General features: G+C 32.4%; 1 protein-coding gene across 1 annotated transcript in view; it reads left to right on the top strand.

Annotated features, from left to right (window-relative positions):
• The window catches only part of Dh31-R (Diuretic hormone 31 Receptor), a 489,695-nt gene that overhangs the window by 444,698 nt on the left and 20,408 nt on the right, over nucleotides 1-24,589 (top strand). The window contains 1 exon segment of the mRNA XM_075311907.1: nucleotides 4,545-4,668. Coding sequence (XP_075168022.1) covers nucleotides 4,545-4,668 — 124 coding nt within the window.

The following is a 24,589-nucleotide window of genomic DNA, read 5'->3' as shown; positions in this document are numbered from 1 at the left end:
TTATTGAATGAAGTTTGTTTACATTTAGAACAGAGTTCAAAGTGAAGAAGCAACATCGACGTGCTCTTCTTCGACTCTGATCTATAAAGTAAAACACTATTTAATTAGAAAATAACGGCGTAGGAAAATCTCGTAGTGTGACATTTACGTATGTTCAGTTTACTTTTACCATTTATTGAATTGTAATATTTGTTGTGATGCACATAAAGAGCACAAAACGAGTACTTAACTAAAAATAGAGCATTTTTGCGTGCTCTTTTAGCCTATCTTGTTTTAAGAGCACATTTTGTAAAAAAGAGCACGTCTGGCATCCCTAAAACTGAAGTAGTACAAACATTGATCATCTCCAATGAATTTTACATGGGCTTGTCATAGGACGGAAGTACTCAATTTTTTAACTACATCCTGAGAAGTTCTTTATTATTATGAATGAAAAAAAAAAAAACAAGTATATATGGCCGTAAGTTCGGCCAGGCCGAATCTTATCTACCCTCCACCATGGATTGCGTAGAAACATCTGCGAAAGACTGTCATCCACAATCGAATTATTGTGGTATCTTAATATAAATCGTTTTCTAAATTTTGAGTTAGTCCATACGTGGTATATATTAGACAAAAAAGGTATGTGTAGGTAAGACTACGAATAACCACGAATCGATATGGACTTTTGCACGGTACGTAGGGAGCCAGAATTGAAATATGGGGGTCGCTTATATGGGGGCTATATACAATTATGAACTTAATATGGGCCAATTTTTGTGTGATTGGGGATCGATTTATCTGAGGGCTATATATAACTATACACCTATGTGGACCTAGTTAGGCATGGTTGTTAACGGCCATATACTAGCACAATGTACCAAATTTCAACTGACTCGGATGAAATTTGCTCCGCCAAGAGGCTCCGCAAGCCAAATCTCGGGATCGGTTTATATGGGGGCTATATATGATTATGGACTGATATGGACCACTTTTGGCATGGTTGTTAAATATCATATACTACAACCACGTACAAAATTTCAACCAGATCGGATGAATTTTGCTTCTCCAAAAGGCACCGGAGGTCAAATCTGGGGATCGGTGTATATGGGGGCTATATATAATTATGGACTGATATAAACCAATTCCTGCAGGGTTGTTGGATACCATATACTAACATCACGTACCAAATTTCAACCGAATCGGATGAATTTCGCATGGTCATTAGAGACCATATACTTACACCATGTACCTAATTTCAGCCGGATCGGATGAAATTTTCTTCTCTTAGAGACTCCGCAAGCCAAATCTGGGGATCGGTTTATATGGGGGCTATATATAATTATGGACCGATGTGGACCAATTGTTGCATGGTCATTAGAGACGATATACTAACACCATGTACCAAATTTCAGCCGAATCGGATGAAATTTGCTTCTCTCAGACGCTCCGCAAGCCAAATCGGGGGATCGGTTTATATGGGGGCTATATATAATTATGGACTGATATGAACCAATTCCTGCATGGTTGTTGGATACCATATACTAACATCACGTACCACATTTCAACCGAATCGGATGAAATTTGCTCTTCCAAGGGGCTCCGGAGGTCAAATCTGGGGATCGGTTTATATGGGGGCTATATATAATTAATGACCGATTTCGACCAATTTTTGCATAGGTGTTTGAGGCCATATATTAACACCACTTACCAAATATCAACTGAATCAGATGAATTTTGGTCTTCCAAGAGGCTCCGGAGGTCACATCTGGTGATCGGTTTATATGGGGGCTGTATATAATTACCGATGTGAACCAATTGTTGCATGGTCATTAGAGACGAAATACTAACATCGTGTACCAAATTTCAGCCGGATGGGATGAAATTTGCCTCTCTTAGAGGCTCCGCAAGCCAAATCGGGGGATCGGTTTATATGGGGGCTATATATAATTAGGGACCGATGTGGACCAATTTTTGCATAGTTGTTAGAGACCATATACTAATACCATGTACCAAATTTCAACCGAATCGGATGAATTTTGCTCTTCCAAGGGGCGCCGGAGGTAAAATCTGGGGATCGGTTTATATGACGGCTACATATAATTATGGACCTATTTCCACCAATTTTTTCATGGGTGTTTGAGGCCATATATTAACACCATGTACCAAATATCAACTGAATCAGATGAATTTTGGTCTTCCAAGAGGCTCAAATCTGGTGATCGGTTTATATAGGGGCTATATATAATTATGCACCGATGTGGACCAATTTTTGCATAGTTGGTAGAGACAATATACTAACACCATGTACCTAATTTCAGCCGGATCGGATGAAATTTTCTTCTCTTAGAGACTCCGCAAGCCTAATCTGGGGATCGGTTTATATGGGGGCTATATATAATTATGAACCGATGTGGACCAATTGTTTCATGGTCATTAGAGACGATATACTAACACCATGTACCAAATTTCAGCCGGATCGGATGAAATTTTCTTCTCTTAGAGGCTCCGCAAGCCAAATCTGGGGATCGGTTTATATGGGGGCTATATATAATTATGTATCGATGAGGACCAATTTTTGCATGGTTGTTTAGGACCATATACTAACACCATGTACCAATCGGATGAAATTTGCTGCTCTTAGAGGGTCTGCAAGCCAAATTTGGGTGTCCGTTTATATGGGGGCTATACGTAAAAGTGAACGGATATGTCCCAGTTGCAATACCGTCCGACCTACATCGATTACAAATAGTTGTGCGAAGCTTCAACTCGATAGCTTGTTTCGTTCTAAAGTTAGCGTAATTTCAACGGACGGACGAACGGGCATGCTTAGAATTTCACCACGACCTAGAATATATACTTTATGGGGTCTTAGAGCAATATTTCGATGTGTTACAAACGGAATGACAAAGTTAATATACCCCCATCCTATGGTGGAACGTATAATAAAGCACTCTGGTTCAAATCTTACCAGCAGCATTTTTTTTTTTTTTTGCAAACACTTAAAAAATTGTGTTATACATCTTTTTTATTTTTTTATTTTCCTTTTTCATATATTTTTGTATACCCAGCCAAAAATAATTGTAAAATTGGAAACACTTAAATAATAGTGTCCATACTGTAGGCACTACTATACTGTGCAAAGTTGTAAGTGCATAATTCAGCACTATTTCTTCTAAAGGTGTAAGTAAGTTCCTCGTTTATAGCGGAAGACGCAAAATTTGTTAAACATTTGTTGAAGTGCTGAAATTAGCGCAATTCCGTTGCAGTAGAGTAAGCGGATGCTTCCTCCTTCGCTTAACAAGTTGCACTTCTGTAAGCAAGAGCTTTTTGTGTGTGTGTGTTTTTTTTATCACGACTTTTATCACGACGAACAATTTTGTCCGAAGAGATATTAATAAAAATAAATCAGTTGATTTATTTTTATTGTGTTTGAAGGATAAAGACGTGTTTTGTGGACGATTTAATTAATTTTGTGTTCTCTTATGTTGTGTATTGTTGAATTTAATTCAACTTAAGAATATCTCTTGCGGCCAGCAACGTGGACCGATTCCAGCTAGTATAATTATAAAAAAAGAAGACTGTTACTAATGTGTGTTCATTTTATAATTTTTTAAAGGCAGTATATTACCGCTATCTGGTAGTATTTTAGCGCTATAATAGTTCCAATATTCGAAAGTATTATCTGCATTCTTCATCTCACTAAAGTTGCAATTTCCTCATGTAAATGTACTGCTTCTGAAAGCGCTGAATTTCATACAAAAGAGAAGCTCATTTAAGTGGGACATTTCCTTATAAATTCATCAGTGAATTCCTCGCAGAGGTAACCGCTGACTGACTTTGACTTTCCTTACAAAGCTGCTGAAAATTCAGCAGGTTTTTTTGCTGGGTAAATATATTTTTCCATTAAAAATAAAAAAAAAATATATATATAAAAATTATCGTAATTTGCAAAACCTTCTCAAAAAAACTTCCATGGGAGTGAAAAATTTAAACGTCACTGGTTCAAATCCCAGCGGGCATGAAATTTTATTTTTTTTAATATTTTTTTAATTTTTTTTTTATTGATTTTCAATTTTTTTTGATGGCTCTAACGACAGCCACTTTTGGGTTTCCAGCCACATATAAAGTAATTACACTATCACGCTTTAATTTGATTACAGATTACTTTATTTCTGAATCAAAATGCTTTTGTAAACTTTTAAAAAATAAAATGAACTGTCACTGGAATAAATCTGTCATGTGCCAGACGTACGGTTTAGAAATAATAGCAAACCTAAAGTTGGTTGCAATACATATAAGTCACTCTGCAATAAATACAAAAAAAAAAAAACAAATGTTTGCATTCCTACCACCGATTTCCAACCAATCTCTTCTCTGCATGTTGTGAACATCAAATGATTGCTCTGTCTTAAAAGGCCATCAATTACTCGCCTGAATGTTTCCTTGAGCTCATTTTATGGATGTTTTCTCATGTTGTGTTCCATACTTAACTTAGTTCATAAACTCGATGTTATATTAAAGTTTCTGGTATTCATGCTAATGCAAATGGTTTTTGTTTTCAGCGCCACATTATTATTGGTTCCTCTATTGGGGTTACAATACATTGTAACTCCTTTCCACCCGGATCCCGGACATCCATTGGAGCATACTTATGAAGTAATATCAGCATTTACAGCATCGTTTCAGGTAAGTCTTACAACGATACGAATTTTGTTTATGTAACAGGTAGAATAGAGAACATGCAATTACGTTTGGAGAATACTACACTTGTATAAAATTTATTTACGCTTTTAAAGAATTATTAATTGATTTTTAAATTGCAAATTAAAGGAAAAAATACTTCTGAAAATTATATAAATAGACGTAGCTTGAAACCCTTTCATCAGATGTGATGAAAACTGATTGGAATCAGTATTGGAATTCATTGAATATGGTATTTGGTTAGTACCCTTTAGACCCGAGCTGAATATGAGAGAAATAAAATCTTAGGATGTGTCTGTAGAAGGTTTATATTAAAATACAGACTGATACGAGGGTTCTCCATTAAGGTTTATAAATTTTGGCATGCGTTTGAACCAATTTTAACGCTCTGATTGAGGTATCTCCAAAATATGAATTTTGAACTTATTAATCGCATCTTCAGGTGTCGAAAACGTTGAACTCTCACCTTATTTTTTACGTTAAGAAAAAAAAAAAACAGAAGTCATGTGCCACGTTAGGCCTATAAGCTGGATATTATGAGTGCTCAAAAATGCAATTGTTTGAGGTGATGTAAAAACTAATCTTACGATAATCAAAAAGTTCTGATTACGAATAACATCAAAAATGTCCAGTTTTACGATAGAGCTTTCAGTTGGCAGATTGCATCACTGCGTTTGCCCACCATAGGTTAGGTTAGGTGGCAGCCCGATGTATCAGGCTCCTTTAGACTATTCAGTGCATTGTGATACCACATTGGTGAATTTCTCTCATATCACTGAGTGCTGCCCGATTCCATGTTAAGCTCAATGCCAAGGGACCTCCTTTTTATAGCCGAGTCCGAACTGCGTTCCAAATTGCACTGAAACCACTTAGCGAATCATTGAAACCCTCAGAAATGTCACCAGCATTACTGAGGTGGGATAATCCATCGCTGAAAAACTTTTTAGTGTTCGGTCGAAGCAGGAATCGAATTTACGACCTTGTGTATGCAAGGCGGGCATGCTAACCATTGCACCACTGTGGCTCCCTTGCCCACCATGGTTGCCACAGTTGGCAGAATTCTACCAAAAATGATAGATTTTTAACAGTTTGGTAGAATTTTTGATGTCAAATCATCGATTTAAGTGCAGTTGAATGGGTTTATTTTGTTGCAAGTTGAGGGTTAAGCTGAAATCAGAACAAGAAATATGAAATAAAATATTTCATACAAATACAATTTTTACTAAATTTGCTCTAGAAATAACATTTTGAAAAAAAAAAAATTCCATAGAAATAAAATTTAGACAAAATTTTCCAAATTCTATAGAAAAAATTTTCTATAGGCAAAATTTTCTATAGAAATAAAAGTTTGAACAACTTTTCAATAGAAATAAATCTTTGAGAAAATTTTGTATAGAAATAAACTGTTGAGAAAAATTCTATTGAAGTACAATTTTAGCAAAATTATCTATAAAAGTAAAATTTTAACAAAATTTTCTATGGAAATAAAATTTTGACAAAATTTTCTAAAAAAAAACAAGTAAGGAAAGTCTAAAGTCGGGCGGGGCCGACTGTATTATACCCCGCACCACTTTGTAGATCTAAATTTTCGATACCATATCACATCCGTGTTGGGGCTATATATAAAGGTTTGTCCCAAATACATACATTTAAATATCACTCGATCTGGACAGAATTTGATAGACTTCTACAAAATCTATAGACTCAAAATTTAAGTCGGCTAATGCACTAGGGTGAAACACAATTTTAGTCAAAACAAGTAAGTAAAGCCTAAAGTTGGGCGGAGCCGACTATATTATACCCTTCACCACTATGTAGACAAACAATTGTGTTACCATCTCAACTACTTAAAATTTGCTGGGAGCTATATAAAGGTTTGCATTTCCAGATACAAATACTTTTAATGGAAACAATTTTTTGTACTTCTACAAAAACTCTAGAATTAAAATTTAAATCGGCTAACGCCCTGGGATGAAACACAATGTTAGTAAAAAATATGGGAAATATGAAGCGAGAGAAATTTTAATGTAATTGTACAAAAGAGATTTATGATTTTTCAGGCGATACATATGTATTCGAGATATAGGACAATTAGAGTAATATTTACAATTTTTGCTACTCAGCAGTGGCGATTTTACAAGGATATTGGTTAGATCTCGCCAATATATGTGGTCAAGTGTTGGTTGTGATATATTATTTGGTCTAGTCGGGCGACTTGGAGCCTTATTTAAAACTCATCCGTTCTGTGGAAATTTTGGCATTGCAGTGTGTAGGATATGGCTAAGATATGGGGAAATCATCACAGAATTTTGTGTAAAGTGTGAAAATTTTGGCCATATTTGTATTCTCTGAGGAAACTATCCAGTCAATTGGAGGAAAATCCCATTGAAAATGTGTCTAAAATATGAAACAGTCTACTATATTTCCCCAACTCTGGTGTACGTATATATGGGAGCTATATATAATCTGAACCAATTTTGACTAACTTTGACATGCATAGTTAAAATAATAATTCTGCTATCTATGCGAAATTTCACGTAAATGGGAGTATAACTTTGGCCACCCTGGTCATATGAGCGCAAATCGGACGGGAGATATATATGGGAGCCATATCTAAATCTGAACCGATTTCAACCAAATTTGCCACAATTACCTATACTACTAAACGTACTCCTGGTGCGAAATTTGAAGCAAATCACGGCAAAACCCTGGATTTTGAGGCCATATAAGTTCAAATCGAAGGAAATACATATATATGGGAGCTATATCTAAATCTGAATCGATTATGACCATATTTGGCACATACAATAGTATCGTTAAAAGTACCGCTTGTGCAAAATTAGAAGTAAGTCAGGGAAAAACTCTGGCTTTTGAGACCATATAAGTCCAAATCGGGCGAAAGATATATATGTGAGCTATATCTAAATCTGAACCGATTTTAACAAAATTTGACACACTTAACGATACTATTGAACGTACTCCTTGTGCAAAATTTGAAATAAATCACGGCAAAACTCTGGCTTTTGTGGCCATATAAGTTCAAATCGGACGAAAGATATATATGGGAGCTATATCTAAATTTGAACCGATTTCAATCAAATTTACCAAGCATTGGTAGAAGATCGGTAGTAAACGATTACGAAGATCGGTAGTAAACTTTGGCCTCTGTGGTCATATGAGTCTAAATCGGACGAAAGATATATATGGGAGCTATATCTAAATCTGAACCGATTTGGCTGATATTTTGCAAGATTTTCGAGATTCATAAAATATTTGGATGTACGGTATTTAAGAAAATCGGTTGATAAACACGCTAACTATGACCACATCGGAGATAAATATATATGGCAGCTATATCTAAATCTGAACCGATTTTTTCCAAAACCAATAGCGATTGTCTCTGTCCCAAGAAACGGCCCTATGCCAAATTTGAGAACGATCGGACTTACAATGCGAGCTGTACTTTGTGCACAAAATTACATATACAGACAGACGGACGGACGGACAGACAGACAGACGGACATCGCTAAATCGACTCAGAATTTAATTCTAAGCCGATCAGTATACTAAAAGATGGGTCTATGACCACTATTTCTTGGCGTTACATACAAATGTACAAACTTATTATACCCTGTACTACAGTAGAGGTGAAGGGTATAAATATGGGAAACATTTAAATCTGAAGCAATTTTAAGGAAACTTCGCAAAAGTTTATTTATCATTTATCGCTCGATATATATGTATTAGAAGTTTATGAAAATTAGAGTCATTTGTACAACTTTTCGACTAAGCAGTGGCGATTTAACAAGGAAAATGTTGGTATTTTGACCATTTTTGTCGAAATCAGAAAAACATATATATGGGAGCTATATCTAAATCTGAACCGATTTCAATCAAATTTGGCACACATAACTATACTACCAATTGCACTCCTTGTGCAAAATTTCAAGCAAATCGGGATAAAACTCTGGCTTCTGGGTCCATATAACTGCATATCGGGCGAAAGATATATATGGGAGCTATATCTAAATCTGAACCGATTTCAATCAAATTTTTCACACTTGACTATACGACTAAGTGTTATGTTTGTACAAAATTTCAAGCAAATCGGTATAAAACTCTGGCTTCTGGGTCCATATTAGTGAATATCGGGCGAAAGATATATATAAGGGAGCTATATCTAAATCTGAACCGATTTCTACCAAAATCAATAGGGTTCTATTCTGACCCAAATTAAGAACATGTGCCAAATTTGAAGGCGATTGGACTTAAATTGCGACCTAGACTTTGATCACAAAAATGTGTTCACAAACAGACGGACGGACGGACGGACATGGTTATATCGACTCAGAGACCCACCCTGAGCATTATTGTCAAAGACACCATGTGTCTATCTCGTCTCCTTCTGGGTGTTACAAACATATGCACTAACTTATAATACCCTGTTCCACAGTGTGGCGCAGGGTATAAAAATATGGGAAACATTTAAATCTGAAGCAATTTTAAGGAAACTTCGCAAAAGTTTATTTATGATTTATCGCTCGATATATATGTATTAGAAGTTTAGGAAAATTAGAGTCATTTTTACAACAACGACTAAGCAGTGGCGATTTTACAAGGAAAATGTTGTTATTTTGACCATTTTTGTCGAAATCAGAAAAACATATATATGGGAGCTATATCTAAATCTGAACCGATTTCAACCAAATTTGGCACGCTTAGCTACAATGCTAATTCTACTCCCTGTGCAAAATTTCAATTAAATCGGAGTAAAGGGTTGGCCACTGTGGTCATATGAGTGTAAATCGGGGGAACGATATATATGGGAGCTATATCTAAATCTGAACCGATTTCAATAAAATTTGGCACAATTGACTATAGTACTAATTGTTCTTCTTGTGCGAAATTTTAAGCAAATTGGGATAAAACGCTGGCTTCTGGGGCCCTATAAGTCCATATCGGGCGAAATATATATATGGGAGCTATATCTAAATCTGAACCGATTTCTTCCAAAATCAATAGGGTTCTATTCTGAGCCAAAACACATACTTGTGCCAAATTTGAAGTCGATTGGACTAAAACTGCGACCTAGATTACAACAATGTGTTCACGGACAGACGGACATGGCTATATCGACTCAGGAGCCCACCCTGAGCATTTTTGCCAAAGATACCATGTGTCTATCTTGTCTCCTTCTGGGTGTTGCAAACATATGCACTAACTTATAATACCCTGTTCCACAGTGTGACGTAGGGTATGAAAACCAGCGTTCATGATCTGAAAACGTAATGACTACGAATTTATAAAAATACGCTACCTTGTTTGCTCCATACACATTTGGAGTTGCTATAAGAACGGCTAACGAATATTTTAAGAGTTTTCATGGCCAAAAATAAACGAAGATCGTTCATGAAATAGTGAACGCCCGTAAACGAAATCAGGAACATTCCGTTTTGATTTTTTGTGAACGTTTCCAGTTCATTTTGTTACCGTCCGTTGAAGATTTTGGAACGTAATGTTTTCTATTAGTCTAGAGAATGTAGATTGCTTCGGATTTTCTTGCACACTTTTATGATTTCTCCAAATTTCACATTTTTCCTTCACTAATGAAGTCTCCATACACACAAAAAAAATTCTTTCTGATTCAATCACGAAATTAATTGATCCAATTATTTTGTAATTGAAATGTATGCAATCACAGAAATGATAGTATCAATTAAAAAAATAATTGACAGTCAATTAAAAATTAATTGATCCAATTAAAATATTAATTGATACTATTAGTTTTTGTTTCAATTAAAAAATTTGTTGAATCAATAAAATTTTTAATTGAATATTTTTAAAACTCAATTAATTGGAAAATTTTTCGTGAAATTTTTTTCTGTGTATGTAGAAACTTTCACTTTAAGGCCATTTAGACCGATCGTCTTGATTTGATTTAAATTGTTGAGTATTTAATATTCGGCAAACTTACCTGGAAAATAAGAAAATTTCCTACTTCATGTTTTCAAAATCACATTTTATGTTTTAAGACGTTTTGCTTAATCCTCAAATTATTCCAATATTAAATGCTTACATTTACATTTTTGGACAGTTTATTGCATCGCTCTCTATCATTAACACCTTCATTAGCATTATTTAATTGCATTTCCCTCAAGCATTACTTGAAGTTTTAAGAGCTTTAATTACATTTTTCACCATTACAGATACGTATGTTGTCCTTTGAACTTAATTACAGTTCTTGAGGTATAAGTGGACAAGGAGATTAATGTAAACACACTCAGCTCACAAAACGAAAGTCCTTTTTAAGCAAAGATCTAAATGCGATAAGAGTAACCAACGATGGCATGTTTTAAACGTTTTCGACAAACTACTAGAAATTTGTTTTCCAAAAAAAATGTTAGTTAGGCTGAGCTTATTAAACGAAATTCGAAGATGTATATACGGCCATAGAAATAAAAATTTGAGAAAATGTTCTAAACGAAATCCGAACAAGTACGACCATAAGTTCGGCCTTCTTAAATACCCACCATCATGGATCATATAAAAAAAATGTTCCAAGAGAAAATCTCCTATTAACGAATTACATGATAATAGTAGAATTTGAGGTGGATATAATGAAACATTTCCCTCAAGAAGATCGGTTCGAATGTTTCTGGATTTATGAGAATCATTTTTGTTTCAGTATTAGAAGAACTTTAAATTTTTCGTTTAAATACGGTAAAATAACGTATTTCAAATGATTCGAAGTAAAAATTATTTTTACTTCCAGAAATTGTTGAATTTGTTGACTCTTTTGTATCTTCACTATAGAACAAAAAATCATTCAAAAGTAGGACACGTTTTTCAAAACTTTATTTTAAAGACTTGTTTTACTTCAAACATGGCTTAATTTCTACTTGAAGACGAGTATGAAGTGAGAAATTTACATAATTCTTAAGACGTTTTTAAAGGGCATTGCACATGAAGACCGAATTCAAATATAAAAGAGAATCGTGTCATCAAGAAAATAGTGATACCACCTTCATGGTGAAATGTACACACACACAAATTTTTTCTGTTTCAATAACGAAATTAATTGATTCAATTAATTTTTTTTATTGAAATGTCTTCAATCACGACTACAGTTTTAAATGGGCATAAAAAAAGTACTATTTCAATTAAGATTTTAATTGATTTCATTAATAATTTAATTAATGTTGATTGCAAAACACAATTAAGTTTTTAATTAAAACCGTAACTATTTTCAATTGCTTTCGTAACAGACTTGTGTTTTTAATTTGATTAAAAAATTGATTGTTTGCAACAAATTTTTAATAAAAAATGTCATTACTTTTTTATACCCTCCGCCATAGGATATTAACTTTGTCATTCCGTTTGTAACACATCGAAAAGTATAAAGTATATATATTCTGGGTCGTGATGAAATTCTGAGTCGATCTGAGCATGTCCGTCCGTCCGTCTGTTGAAATCAACTTCCGAACGAAACAAACTATCGACTTGAAACTTGGCACTAGTAGTTGTTAATGATGTAAGTCGGATGGTATTGCAAATGGGCCATATCGGTTCACTTTTTCGTATAGCTCCCATAAAAACGAACCCCCAAATTTGGCTTGCCGATCCTCTAAGAGTAGCAAATTTCATCCGATCCGGCTGAAATTTTGTACAAGGTGTTAGTATATGGTCTTTACAACCATGCAAAAATTGGTCAACATCGGTCCATAATTATATATAGCCTACATATAAACCGATCCCTCGATTTGGCTTGCCGAGCCTCTAAGAGAAACATATTTCATCCGAGCTGTCTGAAATTTTGGTACATGGTGTTGGTATATGGTATCTAATGACCATGCAAAAATTGGTCCACATCGGTGCATAATTATATTTAGCCCCCATATAAACCGATCCCCAGATTTGACCTCCGGATCCCCTTGGAAGAGCAAAATTCATCCGATTCGGTTGAAATTTGGTACGTAATGTTAGTATATGGTATCCAATAACCATGCAGGAATTGGTTCATATCAGTCATAATTATATATAGCCCCCATAACAGTTTGGCTGATAAGTCCCCGGTCTAACAAAGAAAAACACATTTTTTTGTTAAAATTCGTTTTTATCATTCAACATAGTTCCCTTCAAGAGCGATACAACGATTATAATGACCTTCCAATTTTTTGATACCATTTTGGTAGTACTCCTTCGGTTTTGCCACAAAATAGGCCTCAGTTTCGGCGATCACCTCTTCATTACAGTCAAATTTTTTCCCTGCGAGCATCCTTTTGAGGTCTTAGAACAAGAAAAAGTCGCTGGGGACCAGATCTGGAGAATACGATAGGTGGGGAAGCAATTCGAAGCCCAATTCTGCCATCGTTCTCAATGACTTGTGGCACGGTGCGCTGTCTTGGTGGAACAACACTTTTTTCTTCTACATATGGGGCCGTTTTGCCGCGATTTCGACCTTCAAACGCTCCAATAACGCCATATAATAGTCACTGTTGATGGTTTTTCCCTTCTCAAGATAATCGATAAAAATTATTCCATGGGCATCCCAAAAAACAGAGGCCATTACTTTGCCAGCGGACTTTTGAGTATTTCCACTCGGGTGTATTACGAGTTTACAGCTGCAAACACTGCTAAGAATCATCGACATGTTGTTGTTTTTGGTCAAATGTGAGCTCGCGCGGCACCCATTTTGCACAGAGCTTCCGCATATCCAAATATTGATGAATGATATGACCAACACGTTCCTTTGATATCTTTAAGGCCTCTGCTATCTCCATCAACTTCAAAATCCTTTTGTGGATTTTGTGGATGTTTTCGTCGGCAACCACCTCTTTCGGGCGTCCACTGCGTTCGACTTCCTCCGTGCTCATTTCACCACGCTTGAATTTTGCATACCAATCAATTATTGTTGATTTCCCTGGGGCAGAGTCCGGAAACTCATTATTAAGCCAAGATTTTGCTTCCACCTTATTTTTTTTCCCTTCAGAAACCAGTATTTTATCAAAGCACGAAATTCCTTTTTTCCATTTTTGGCAATAACAAAAGTAGCTTCACAAAAGACGCTCTATCTCACAAACTAATTGACTTACTTACGTTCAATTTTGACACGAATCATTTGAAGGTTAGTACTAGCGACGCCATCTATGTGTCAGACCATTGTGATACCACATTGGTGAACTTCTCTCTTATCACTGAGTGCTGCTCGATTCCATGTTAAGCTCAATGACAAGGGACCTGCTTTTTATAGCTGAGTCCGAACGACGTTCCACATTGCAGTGAAACCACTTAGAGAAGCTTTGAAACCCTCAGAAATGTCAGCAGCATTACTGAGGTGGGATAATCCACCGCTGAAAAACTTTTTGGTGTTCGGACGAAGAAGAAATCGAACCCACCACCTTGTGTATGCAAGGCGGGCATGCTAACCATTGCACCACTGTGGCTCCCATATATATACCACGTATGGACTAACTCACAATTTAGAAAACGATGTTAAGAAGTTTTAAGATACCATAACCCAAGTAATTCGATTGTGGATGACAGTCTTTCGTAGAAGTTTCTACGCAATCCATGGTGGAGGGTACATAAGATTTGGCCTGGCCGAATTTACTGCCATATATACTTGTTTTTTTTTTTTTCTTTTTAATTAATATGGTGAACCGTTTTCAAGTTATTCCAATATATGTAGTGGAAGTGACCTAATTTTGAACATAACGGTATATCTCGAAAAGTCGAGGTGATAGAGAAAAATGATGATTAGATTTGAAATTAGCGACTTCAAATTAGTAAAAATTTGCTATAAATTTCAAATCAACACAAAATAAGTTCAATTGTATTATTGATTTTTAAACAATTAATATCAATTCAATGTGAATGTATGATAAATTTCCCTAGCTTACTTTGCGCGCAAGAAGAAATATTATGCGCTCGTGCCAATTCCCGTAACAGTGACCCCAAGGACATATCAAGGATGGTAAGGCCTTGGATTTCCGGTGAAAAATTGTGTATTTTTGACTGATCTACTCAGTCGCCTGACCTAAATTTTATAGAGAACCTATGGGAAATTTTAAATAATTTTTTTTTTAAAGCCTGATGATCTCTATGGGACATTTAGTAATAATGGAACATTTTTTGAAGAAATAAAAACTGTTTATATTAACAAAGTTTATAAATTATCAAAAAGTATTTGTCGTTATTCTTCTTATTCCCTAACATCTTTAAAACTGCCGTAATAAGCAAGAAAATTACATTGAAGACTTGTTTTGAATATTTTTATTTTCACTATAATTACTATTTAACAAGCGAAAGGGTTGGAAATCTTTTTGAATAGCACTGTATATACTTCATGGAGTCTGAGACAAGATGTGTTGCATACGGAATGACAAAGTTATTCCGTATGCAACACACATGGAGGGTATACAAATTAAAGATATACTTTACTGAACTCACTTTTCCAAAGAGATAACATACAAAGTATGATCTAGTCGGCGCCGCTTTCCTATACTAGCCTTACTACTAAACGATTGTATTTCATGAAATAAATTTATTTCAGAATGAATACAAGTGTCAAAAAGAGACCCGTATTCATTCTGGTATAAATCTTAAAATGGATGTATTTGCATTAGGAGCATATCATTGTTTTTTTTTTTATATATCTAAAGTATAAACGAAACCATAAATGCTTCTTTTATTTGTCCTCCATTACACTCTTACACTGAATTTCTACATTAAAAACCAAAAAAAAAAAAATCGTCTTTACTTAGTCTTGTTGAAAAAGAAAAACATATCAACCACTTTTCTCCGGACTGTTTGTTATGTGCTCTGGTTTCATTTTTTCTTGTAATATGGAAGATATATAGGTGAACTTTTATTATATGTTGTAAACAACCTGTCAGCATCTTAAAAGTTTGAAGAAAAGGAGAAAAAGGATAAAAGAGAAGTGCTTTGACGCTAAAACTGTTAATGCTTCAAATTGCAAAGCATTGAAGTATGACTGTAAACACGTCTTGCCAAAGTTCTGTTGTGACATAACATTGCAGATTAGAGTTTAAAAGAATGTGACAAAAATATCGCATAATCAAAAATAGTAAAAACAAATAAGTAAAGTCTAAAGTCGGGTGGGGCCGACTATATTATACCCTTCACCACTTTGTAGATCTAAATTTTCGATACCATATCACATCGGTCAAATGTTTTGGGGGCTATATATAAAGGTTTGTCCCAAATACATACATTTAAATATCACTCGATTTGCACAGAATTTGATAGACTTCTACAAAATCTATAGACTCAAAATTTAAGTTGGCTAATGCACTAGGGTGGAACACAATTTTAGTAAAAAACAAGTAAGGGAAGTCTAAAGTCGGGCGGGGCCGACTATATTATACCCTGCGCCACTTTGTAGATCTAAATTTTCGATACCATATCACATTCGTCAAATGTGTTGGGGGCTATATATAAAGGTTTGTCCCAAATACATACATTTAAATATCACTCGATCTGGACAGAATTTGATAGACTTCTACAAAATCTATAGACTCAAAATTTATGTTGGCTAATGCATTAGGGTGGAACACAATTTTATTGTACCCTGTTCCACAGTGTGGCGCAGGGTATAAATATGGGAAACATTTAATCTGAATCATTCTTACAACTTTTCGACTAAGCAGTGACGATTTAACAAGGAAAATGTTGGTATTTTGACCATTTTTGTCGAAATCAGAAAAACATATATATGGGAGCTATATCTAAATCTGAACCGATGTCAACCAAATTTGGCACTCATAGCTACAATGCTAATTCTACTCCCTGTGCAAAATTTTAACTAAATCGGAGTTAAAAATTGGCCTCTGTGGTCATATGAGTTTAAATCGGGCGAAAGCAATATATGGGATATATATCCAAATCTGAACCGATTTCAACCAAATTTGGCACGCATAGTTACCATGCTAATTCTACTCCCTATGCAAAATTTCAACTAAATCGGAGCAAAAAATTGGCCTCTGTGGGCAAATGAGTGTAAATCGGGCGAAAACTATATATGGGAGCTATATCTAAATCTGAACCTATTTGGCTGATATTTTGCAAGTTTTTCGAGACTCATAAAATATTCGGATGTACGGAATTTGAGGAAGATCGGTTGATATACACGCCAATTATGACCAGATCGATGAAAAATATATATGGCCGCTACACGGATGAAAAAAGACTGTTTTTCATATGTTTGGCTATAAACATTATATGTTTGGAACACAAATTTTTAAACACAATATTTTTGAGTGCAAGCATATGATGTTCATAAACTAGCATAACATGTTTGGGACATATATGTTAATATGTTAGAACATATTATGTTTGGGACATAAAATGTTTGTAAATATAATATGCTTGGATGCAAACATATATTAATTTAGAAATAGCCTATAAACATATATGTGTTTAGTAGCTTGGAGCGCTATTTAACAGGGAGCGATATTGAATTAAGTTGGTGGTTGTTGCTTGTTATTACAAAATTAACATTTTATTTTTCCTTGGGCAATTGATCAGCTACTTCTTTGATCCTTACAAACTGTTTGGTCCGCTGTTCGAATCCCCGTCCGGCAAAACGTAAAATTAAAATAAAAAAAAATGAATAATTTCTTCTACAATGTTTGTATTACAGAAAAAGGTGCTAAGAACTAAAAAATGTCGTGGAAGTGAGAAATGTGGGGGAATATACAATTAGGCAGAAACTAAATTTTGAGCATTCAGGTCGAAAACCTATGTTGTTAGCACCTATATTACCTGTTTATTTTCATAATTCATTATGATTGTAAATATATAATACAAACATTGTAGAAGAAATTATTCAATTTTATGATTTTTTTTATTTTAATTTTACCTTTTGCCGGACGGGGATTCGAACAGCGGACCACACAGTTTGTAAGGATCAAAGAAGTAGCTGATCAATTGCCCAAGGAAAAATAAAATGTTAATTTTGTAATAACAAGCAACAACCACCAACTTAATTCAATATCGCTCCCTGTTAAATAGCGCTCCAAGCTACTAAACACATATATGTTTATAGGCTATTTCTAAATTATTATATGTTTGCATCCAAGCATATTATATTTACAAACATTTTATGTCCCAAACATAATATGTTCTAACATATTAACATATATGTCCCAAACATGTTATGCTAGTTTATGAACATTATATGATTGCACTCAAAAGTATTGTGTTTAAAAATTTGTGTTCCAAACATATAATGTTTATAGCCAAACATATGAAAAACAGTCTTTTTCATCCGTCTAGGTTAGGTATAGTGTTAACCAGATATGTTATGTTAGGTTTGATTGTTTACAAGTATACAAAAAAGCATGTTAATCTATTGCATTCAGAAATAAAGTTATTTATGATGGAATTCAAGCCTAGAAAACCACAGTGGCTGTTGCTAATCCCCTCCAGCAAGAACTTACCGATGTACACAAGAAGTGGGACTGGAACAAACCAAGGAGTTGCTTCGCTTGCAGGAAAGTGGTGAGTTATCGGATTTGGTTTTAAGAAGCAATTCCAAATCGCCAAAGAGATCACCTGTGAAGTTTGTCACCAGATCACAAGCTCGACCATCGACCCTAGGGCTAAGTATAAATGCCGAATATTATGTAGAAAACAATCTAAAAGACAGTATTGCAGCCCTGGACAGCCAAACATTATGCCAACAGACCAGAACCAAAAATGTTCACCAAAAATGTCTTAAAAAGGATATGACTCGCTTCATTACTACTGCATAATGAGCACCAAAATCTCCGGATCTCAATCACGGTTACCACAATTGGTAGAATTCTACCAAAAATGATAGATTTTTTACTGCTTGGTAGATTTGTAGAATTCTTGATGTTTTGGTAGATTTTGTAAAAATTTTTGATAAAATTTTTATAGAAATAAAATGTTGACAAAAATTTCTTTAGAAATAAAATCGTGACAAAATTTTCTATGGAAATAAAATTTCGACAAAATTTTCTACAGAATAAAAATTTTGACAAAACTTTCTATACAAATAAAATTTTGACAAAATTTTCTATAGAAATAAAATTTTTACAAAATTTTCTATAGAAATAAAATAGTGAAAAAAATTTTCTATAGAAATAACATTTTGACAAAAATTTCTATAGAAATAAAATTTTGACAAAATGTTCTATAGAAACAAAATTTTGACAAAATTGACAAATAGAAATAAAATTTTGACAAATAGAAATAAAATTTTGACAATATTGTCTACAGAAAAAAATGTTGACAAAATTTTCTATAGAAATAAAATTTTGACAAAATTGTCTACAGAAATAAAATTTTGACAAAATTTTCTTTAGAAATAAAATCGTGACAAAATTTTCTATAGAAACAACATTTTGACAAAATTTTCTATAGAAATAAAATTTTGAATAAATTTTCTATAGAAATAAAATTTTGACAACATTTTTTATAGAAATAAAATTTTGATAAAATTTTCTATAGAAATAAAAGTTTGACAAATTTTTCTAGAGAAATAAAATTTTGACAAAATTTTCTATAGAAATAAAATTTTGACAAAATCTTCTATAGAAATAAAATGTTGATAAAATTTTCTATAGAAATAAAATTTTGACAAAATTTTCTATAGAAATTAAATGTTGGCAAAATTATCTCTACAAATAAAATTTTGACAAAATTTTCTATAGAAATAAAATTTTGACAAAACTTTCTATAGAAATAAAATTTTGACAAAAGTTTCTATAGAAATAAAATGTTGACAAAATTTTCTATAGAAATAAAATGTTGACAAAATTGACATATAGAAATAAAATTTTGACAAATAGAAATATAATTTTGACAATACTGCCTACAGAAATAAAATGTTGACAAAATTTTCTATAGAAATAAAATTTTGACAAAATTTTCTATAGAATAAAATTTTGACAAAATTTTCTATAGAAATAAAATTTTGACAAAAATTTCTATAGAAATAAAATTTTGACAAAAATTTCTATATAAATACGATTTTGACAAAATTTTCTATATAAAATAAAAGTTTGACAAAATTTTCTATAGAAATAAAATTTTGACAAAATTTTCTATAGAAATAAAATTTGTACAAAATTTTCTATAGAAATAAAATGTTGACAAAATTTTCTATCGGAATAAAATTTTGACAAAATTGACAGATAGAAATAAAATTTTGACAAAATTTTCTCTAGGAATAAAATTTTGTATAGAAATAAAATTTTGACAAAATTTTCTATAAAAATAAAATTTTGAAAAAAATTTCTATAGAACTAAAATTTTGACATAATTATCTATAGAAAATTTTTTTTGACAAAATATGCCTTAAAACCAGATATGTACACTGAGGATGGTATCGGGGGCATGACTCACCATATAGAAAAATATTTTGGCTTGTCAGAGTCCAGAAAATTTTTCGCTCGGGCTCCTCGAAACAGAATTCTGTATCAGTCCCTCATCAGAATTCCACCTACTCCTTTACTTTATTCACAACGTTAAAATTTTGACAAAATTTTCTATAGAATAAAATTTTGACAAAATTTTCTATAGAAATAAAATTTTGACAAAAATTTCTATAGAAATAAAATTTTGACAAAAATTTCTATATAAGTATGATTTTGACAAAATTTTCTATATAAAATAAAAGTTTGACAAAATCTTCTATAGAAATAACATTTTGACAAAATTTTCTATAGAAATAAAATTTTTACAAAATTTTCTATAGAAATAAAATTTTGACAAAATTTTCTATAGGAATAAAATTTTGACAAAAGTGACAGATAGAAATAAAATTTTGACAAAATTTTCTCTAGGAATAAAATTTTGTATAGAAATAAAATTTTGACAAAATTTTCTATAAAAATAAAATTTCTATAGAACTAAAATTTTGACATAATTATCTATAGATTTTTTTTTTGACAAAATATGCCATAAAACCAGAGATGTACACTGAGGATGGTATCGGGGGCATGACTCACCATATAGAAAAATATTTTGGCTTGCCAGAGTCCAGAAAAATTTGCGCTCGGGCTGCTCGAAACAGAATTCTGTATCCGTCCCTCATCAGAATTCCACCTACTCCTTTACTTTATTCACAACGTTTTTATTCTATTTTTATCTCTCTCTTATTATTAGTTTCTTGTAATAACCCCACTTTAACATACATAAGCATGTGTTAATTATCAGGAAATTTATTGAAATAAATCATTAAGTAAAGAGATAATCTTTACTTAATGATTTATGGAAACTCTTAGCTGAAATGGGTCACATCCTAGAAGAAATTTCCCTTGTTAAGTGAATAATTGCTATTTCAACCCAAAACGTTCATTGTGGGAAAATCTCCAACAAATGAACCCTAAATACCACAGAAAAGAGACAATTATTCAAATAGACGATACATTTTCGTGGGCTGTTCACCATCGACCAAATTTGTTGAAAGCACTTTGCCCATCCATACGCAAGCATTCAATTGTTCAGCGTTTTGTTTTTGTTTTTATGTGTTGAAGTTACGCCTTTTTAAAGTCAAATATAAACGCACATTTTTAAAGATTTCTACACAATCCTGTGTAAAAAAGGGAAGTGGTAGAAGATATCCTTCGTTACATATCAAACGCATTTTCACTTGGGGCAATGTTCTTTACTACTTTTCTTACCCACAAAGCCAACCGCTTCCGTATACATCATTGCAATGTGGTCGCTTAAGTTAAGCCATCCATTACTGGAATGGTATACTTAGTCTCCCCTTGATGGGTGTTATGGTTTTATATCTATGGGGAACACATTTGTGCTGTGACTCCATGATATGGTGGTTGCTTCGTATTATGGGGTTCCTTTTTTTGTTACTTACAGTTACAAAGTTCTAATGTTCGAATGTCCTTTTATATTTTCCTCTTTAAACAGAGTTTCTTTGAAAACTTTACTACCATGAAATTGTTAGTTTCCAGGACTTACAAAATTCAGCTTAAAACTGGTAATTTAGTCAAGTAGATTAATAGCAAACAAAACAAACAAGTAGGAACGTTTACACTAAGAAATGAATCCCCCTGGAAGAAAAACTACATTAACTTTTGAAATTTGTAACTAAACTATATCTAAACTATTACTAAACTATATCACAAGTGCCGAAATGGAAAAAAATGTGTAACCCTTTTTCGACATATTTAAGAAAATTTATAAAATATAATTATTTTGTTTACCCGGTTTTAAAGATGTTGTCCTTGCAGTATTGATTTTGATATTGATTTCGAACACGGTTGCTACTTGACCCAAAAATAGTCTAGCAAATTTTGAAGAAAATTTTACAAAAAAAAAAAAAAATATTTTTCAGTTTTCGATCAATTTAGTTAATATAAAAACGGTTCCTTCGAAAGAAAAGATTTATAATTATATTTTAAAAGTTTAATTATTTTTTATGACCTTTCCTAATAGCGACAATTTATTTGGGTGTATAAATATCCCATGAATTATATATGTGTCGAAGTTTTTAATACTTGTAGCTTGCACCAACAGGGGAAAATTGCTACTTCTACAAAAAGGAAGAACTTACCCACAATGAACTTTAATACAATGACCTAAAACGAAAATTAAAATTCTTAAAGATGTCGGCTTAATACTGACATTTATAGAAATTATTGTCAACATTTTATTTTTGTAGAAGATTTGTAAAAATGTTATTTCTATAGAAAATGTTTTCAAAATTTTATTTCTATAGAAAATTTTTTCAAAATTTTATTTCTATAGAAAATTTTGTCAAAATTTTATTTCTATAGAAAATATGGCCAAAATCTTATTTCCATAGAAAATTTTGTCAAAATTATATTTCTATAGAAAATATTGTCAAAATTTTATTTCTATAGAAAATTTTGTAAAAATTTTATTTCTATAGAAAATATTGTCGATTATTTCTATAGAAATGTTGTCAAAATTTTATTTCTATAGCAAATGTTGTTACAATTTTATTTCTATAGAAAATTTTGTCAAAATTTTGTTTCTATAAAATTTTTGTCTAATTTTTATTTCAATAGAAAATTTTGTTAAAATTTTTTCATAATTTTATTTCTATATAAATTTTTCAAAATTGTATGTCTATAGAAATTTTGCAAAATTGCATGTCTATAGAAAATTTTGTCAAAATTTTTATTTCTATCGAAAACTTTGTCAAAATGTTATTTCTATAGAAAATTTTGTAAAAATTTTATTTCTATAGAAAATTTTGTCAAAATTTTATTTCTATAGAAAATTTTGTCAAAATTTTATTTCTATAGAAAATTTTGTAAAAATTTTATTTCTATAGAAAATTTTGTAAAGATTTTATTTCTATAGAAAATATTGTCGATTATTTCTATAGAAATGTTGTCAAATTTTTTTTCTATAGAAAATTTTGTTATAATTTTATTTCTATAGATAATTTTGTCAAAATTTTGTTTCTATAAAAATTTTGTCTAATTTTTATTTCTATAGAAAATTTTGTCAAAAATTTGTTTCTATTGAAAACGTTGTCAAAATTTTATTTCTATACAAAATTTTGTCGGAATTTTATTTCTCTAAAAATTTTGTCAAAATTTTATTTCTATAGAATGTTTTGTCAAAATTATTTCTATAGAAAAGTTTTCCAACATTTTATTTCTATAGAAATTTTTTCCAAAATTTTATTTCTATAAAAAATTTTGTCTAAATTTTATTTCTATAAAAATATTTCAAAATTTTGTGTCTATAGAAAATTTTCCAAATTTTATGTCTATAGAACATTTTGTCAAAATTGTATTTCTATTGAAAATTTTGTTAAAATTTTATTTCTATAGAAAATTTTGTCAATATTTTATTTCTATAGAAAATTTTGTAAACATTTTATTTCTATAAAAAACTTTGTCAAAATTTTGTTTCTATAAAAAAATTTTTCAAAATTGCATTTCTATTGAAAATTTTGTCAAAATTTTATTTGTATAGAAAATTGTATCTAATTTTCATTTCTATAGAAATTTTGATCTTAGTCAAACAAAATTTCATCCGATCTGGCTGAAATTTGGTACATGGTGTTAGTATATCTAACAACCATGCAAAAATTGGTCCACATCGGTCCATAATTATATATAGCCCCCATATAAACCGATCCCCCGATTTGGCTTGCGGAGCCTCTAAGAGAAGCAAATTTTATCCGATCGGGCTGAAATTTGGTACATGGTGTAAGCATATGGTCTCTAACAACTATGCAAAAATTGGTCCACATCGGTCAATAATTATATATAGCCCCCATATAAACCGATTGCCCGACTTGGCTTGCGGACCCTCTCGGAGAAGCAAATTTCATCCGATCCGGCTGAAATTAAGTACATGGTGTTAGTACATGTTCTCTAATGACCATGCAGAAATTGGTCCACATCGGTCAAAAATTATATATAGCCCCCATATAAACCGATCTCCAGATTTGACCTCCTGAGCCCCTTGGAAGACCAAAATTCATCTGATTCAGTTGAAATTTGGTACGTGATGTTAGTATATGGTATCCAACAACCATGCAGGAATTGGTTCATATCAGTCCATAATTATTTATAGCTCCCATATAAACCGATCCCCAGATTTGACCTCCGGTGCCTTTTGGAGAAGCGAAATTCATCGGATTCGGTTCAAATTTGGTACTGTGCGCTAGTTAGGGTCGTTAACAACCATACGGTCTATAGTTATATATAGCCCTCAGATAAATCGATCCCCAATCACACAAAAATTAGTCCATATCAAGTTCATAATTGCATATAATCCCCATATTCAATTCTGGCTCTCTACGTACCGTGCAAAAGTCCATATCGATTCGTAATTATTTGTGGACTTACCTATATTTACATACATTTTTTGTCTAATATATACCACGTATGGACTGACTCACAATTTA

This window comes from Haematobia irritans, chromosome 5 (assembly GCF_050003625.1).
Source record: "Haematobia irritans isolate KBUSLIRL chromosome 5, ASM5000362v1, whole genome shotgun sequence".
Classification (NCBI taxonomy): Eukaryota; Metazoa; Arthropoda; class Insecta; order Diptera; family Muscidae; genus Haematobia; species Haematobia irritans.
The sequence above is the reverse complement of the archived record's forward strand: the minus strand, read 5'-3'. Positions and strand labels throughout refer to the sequence as shown.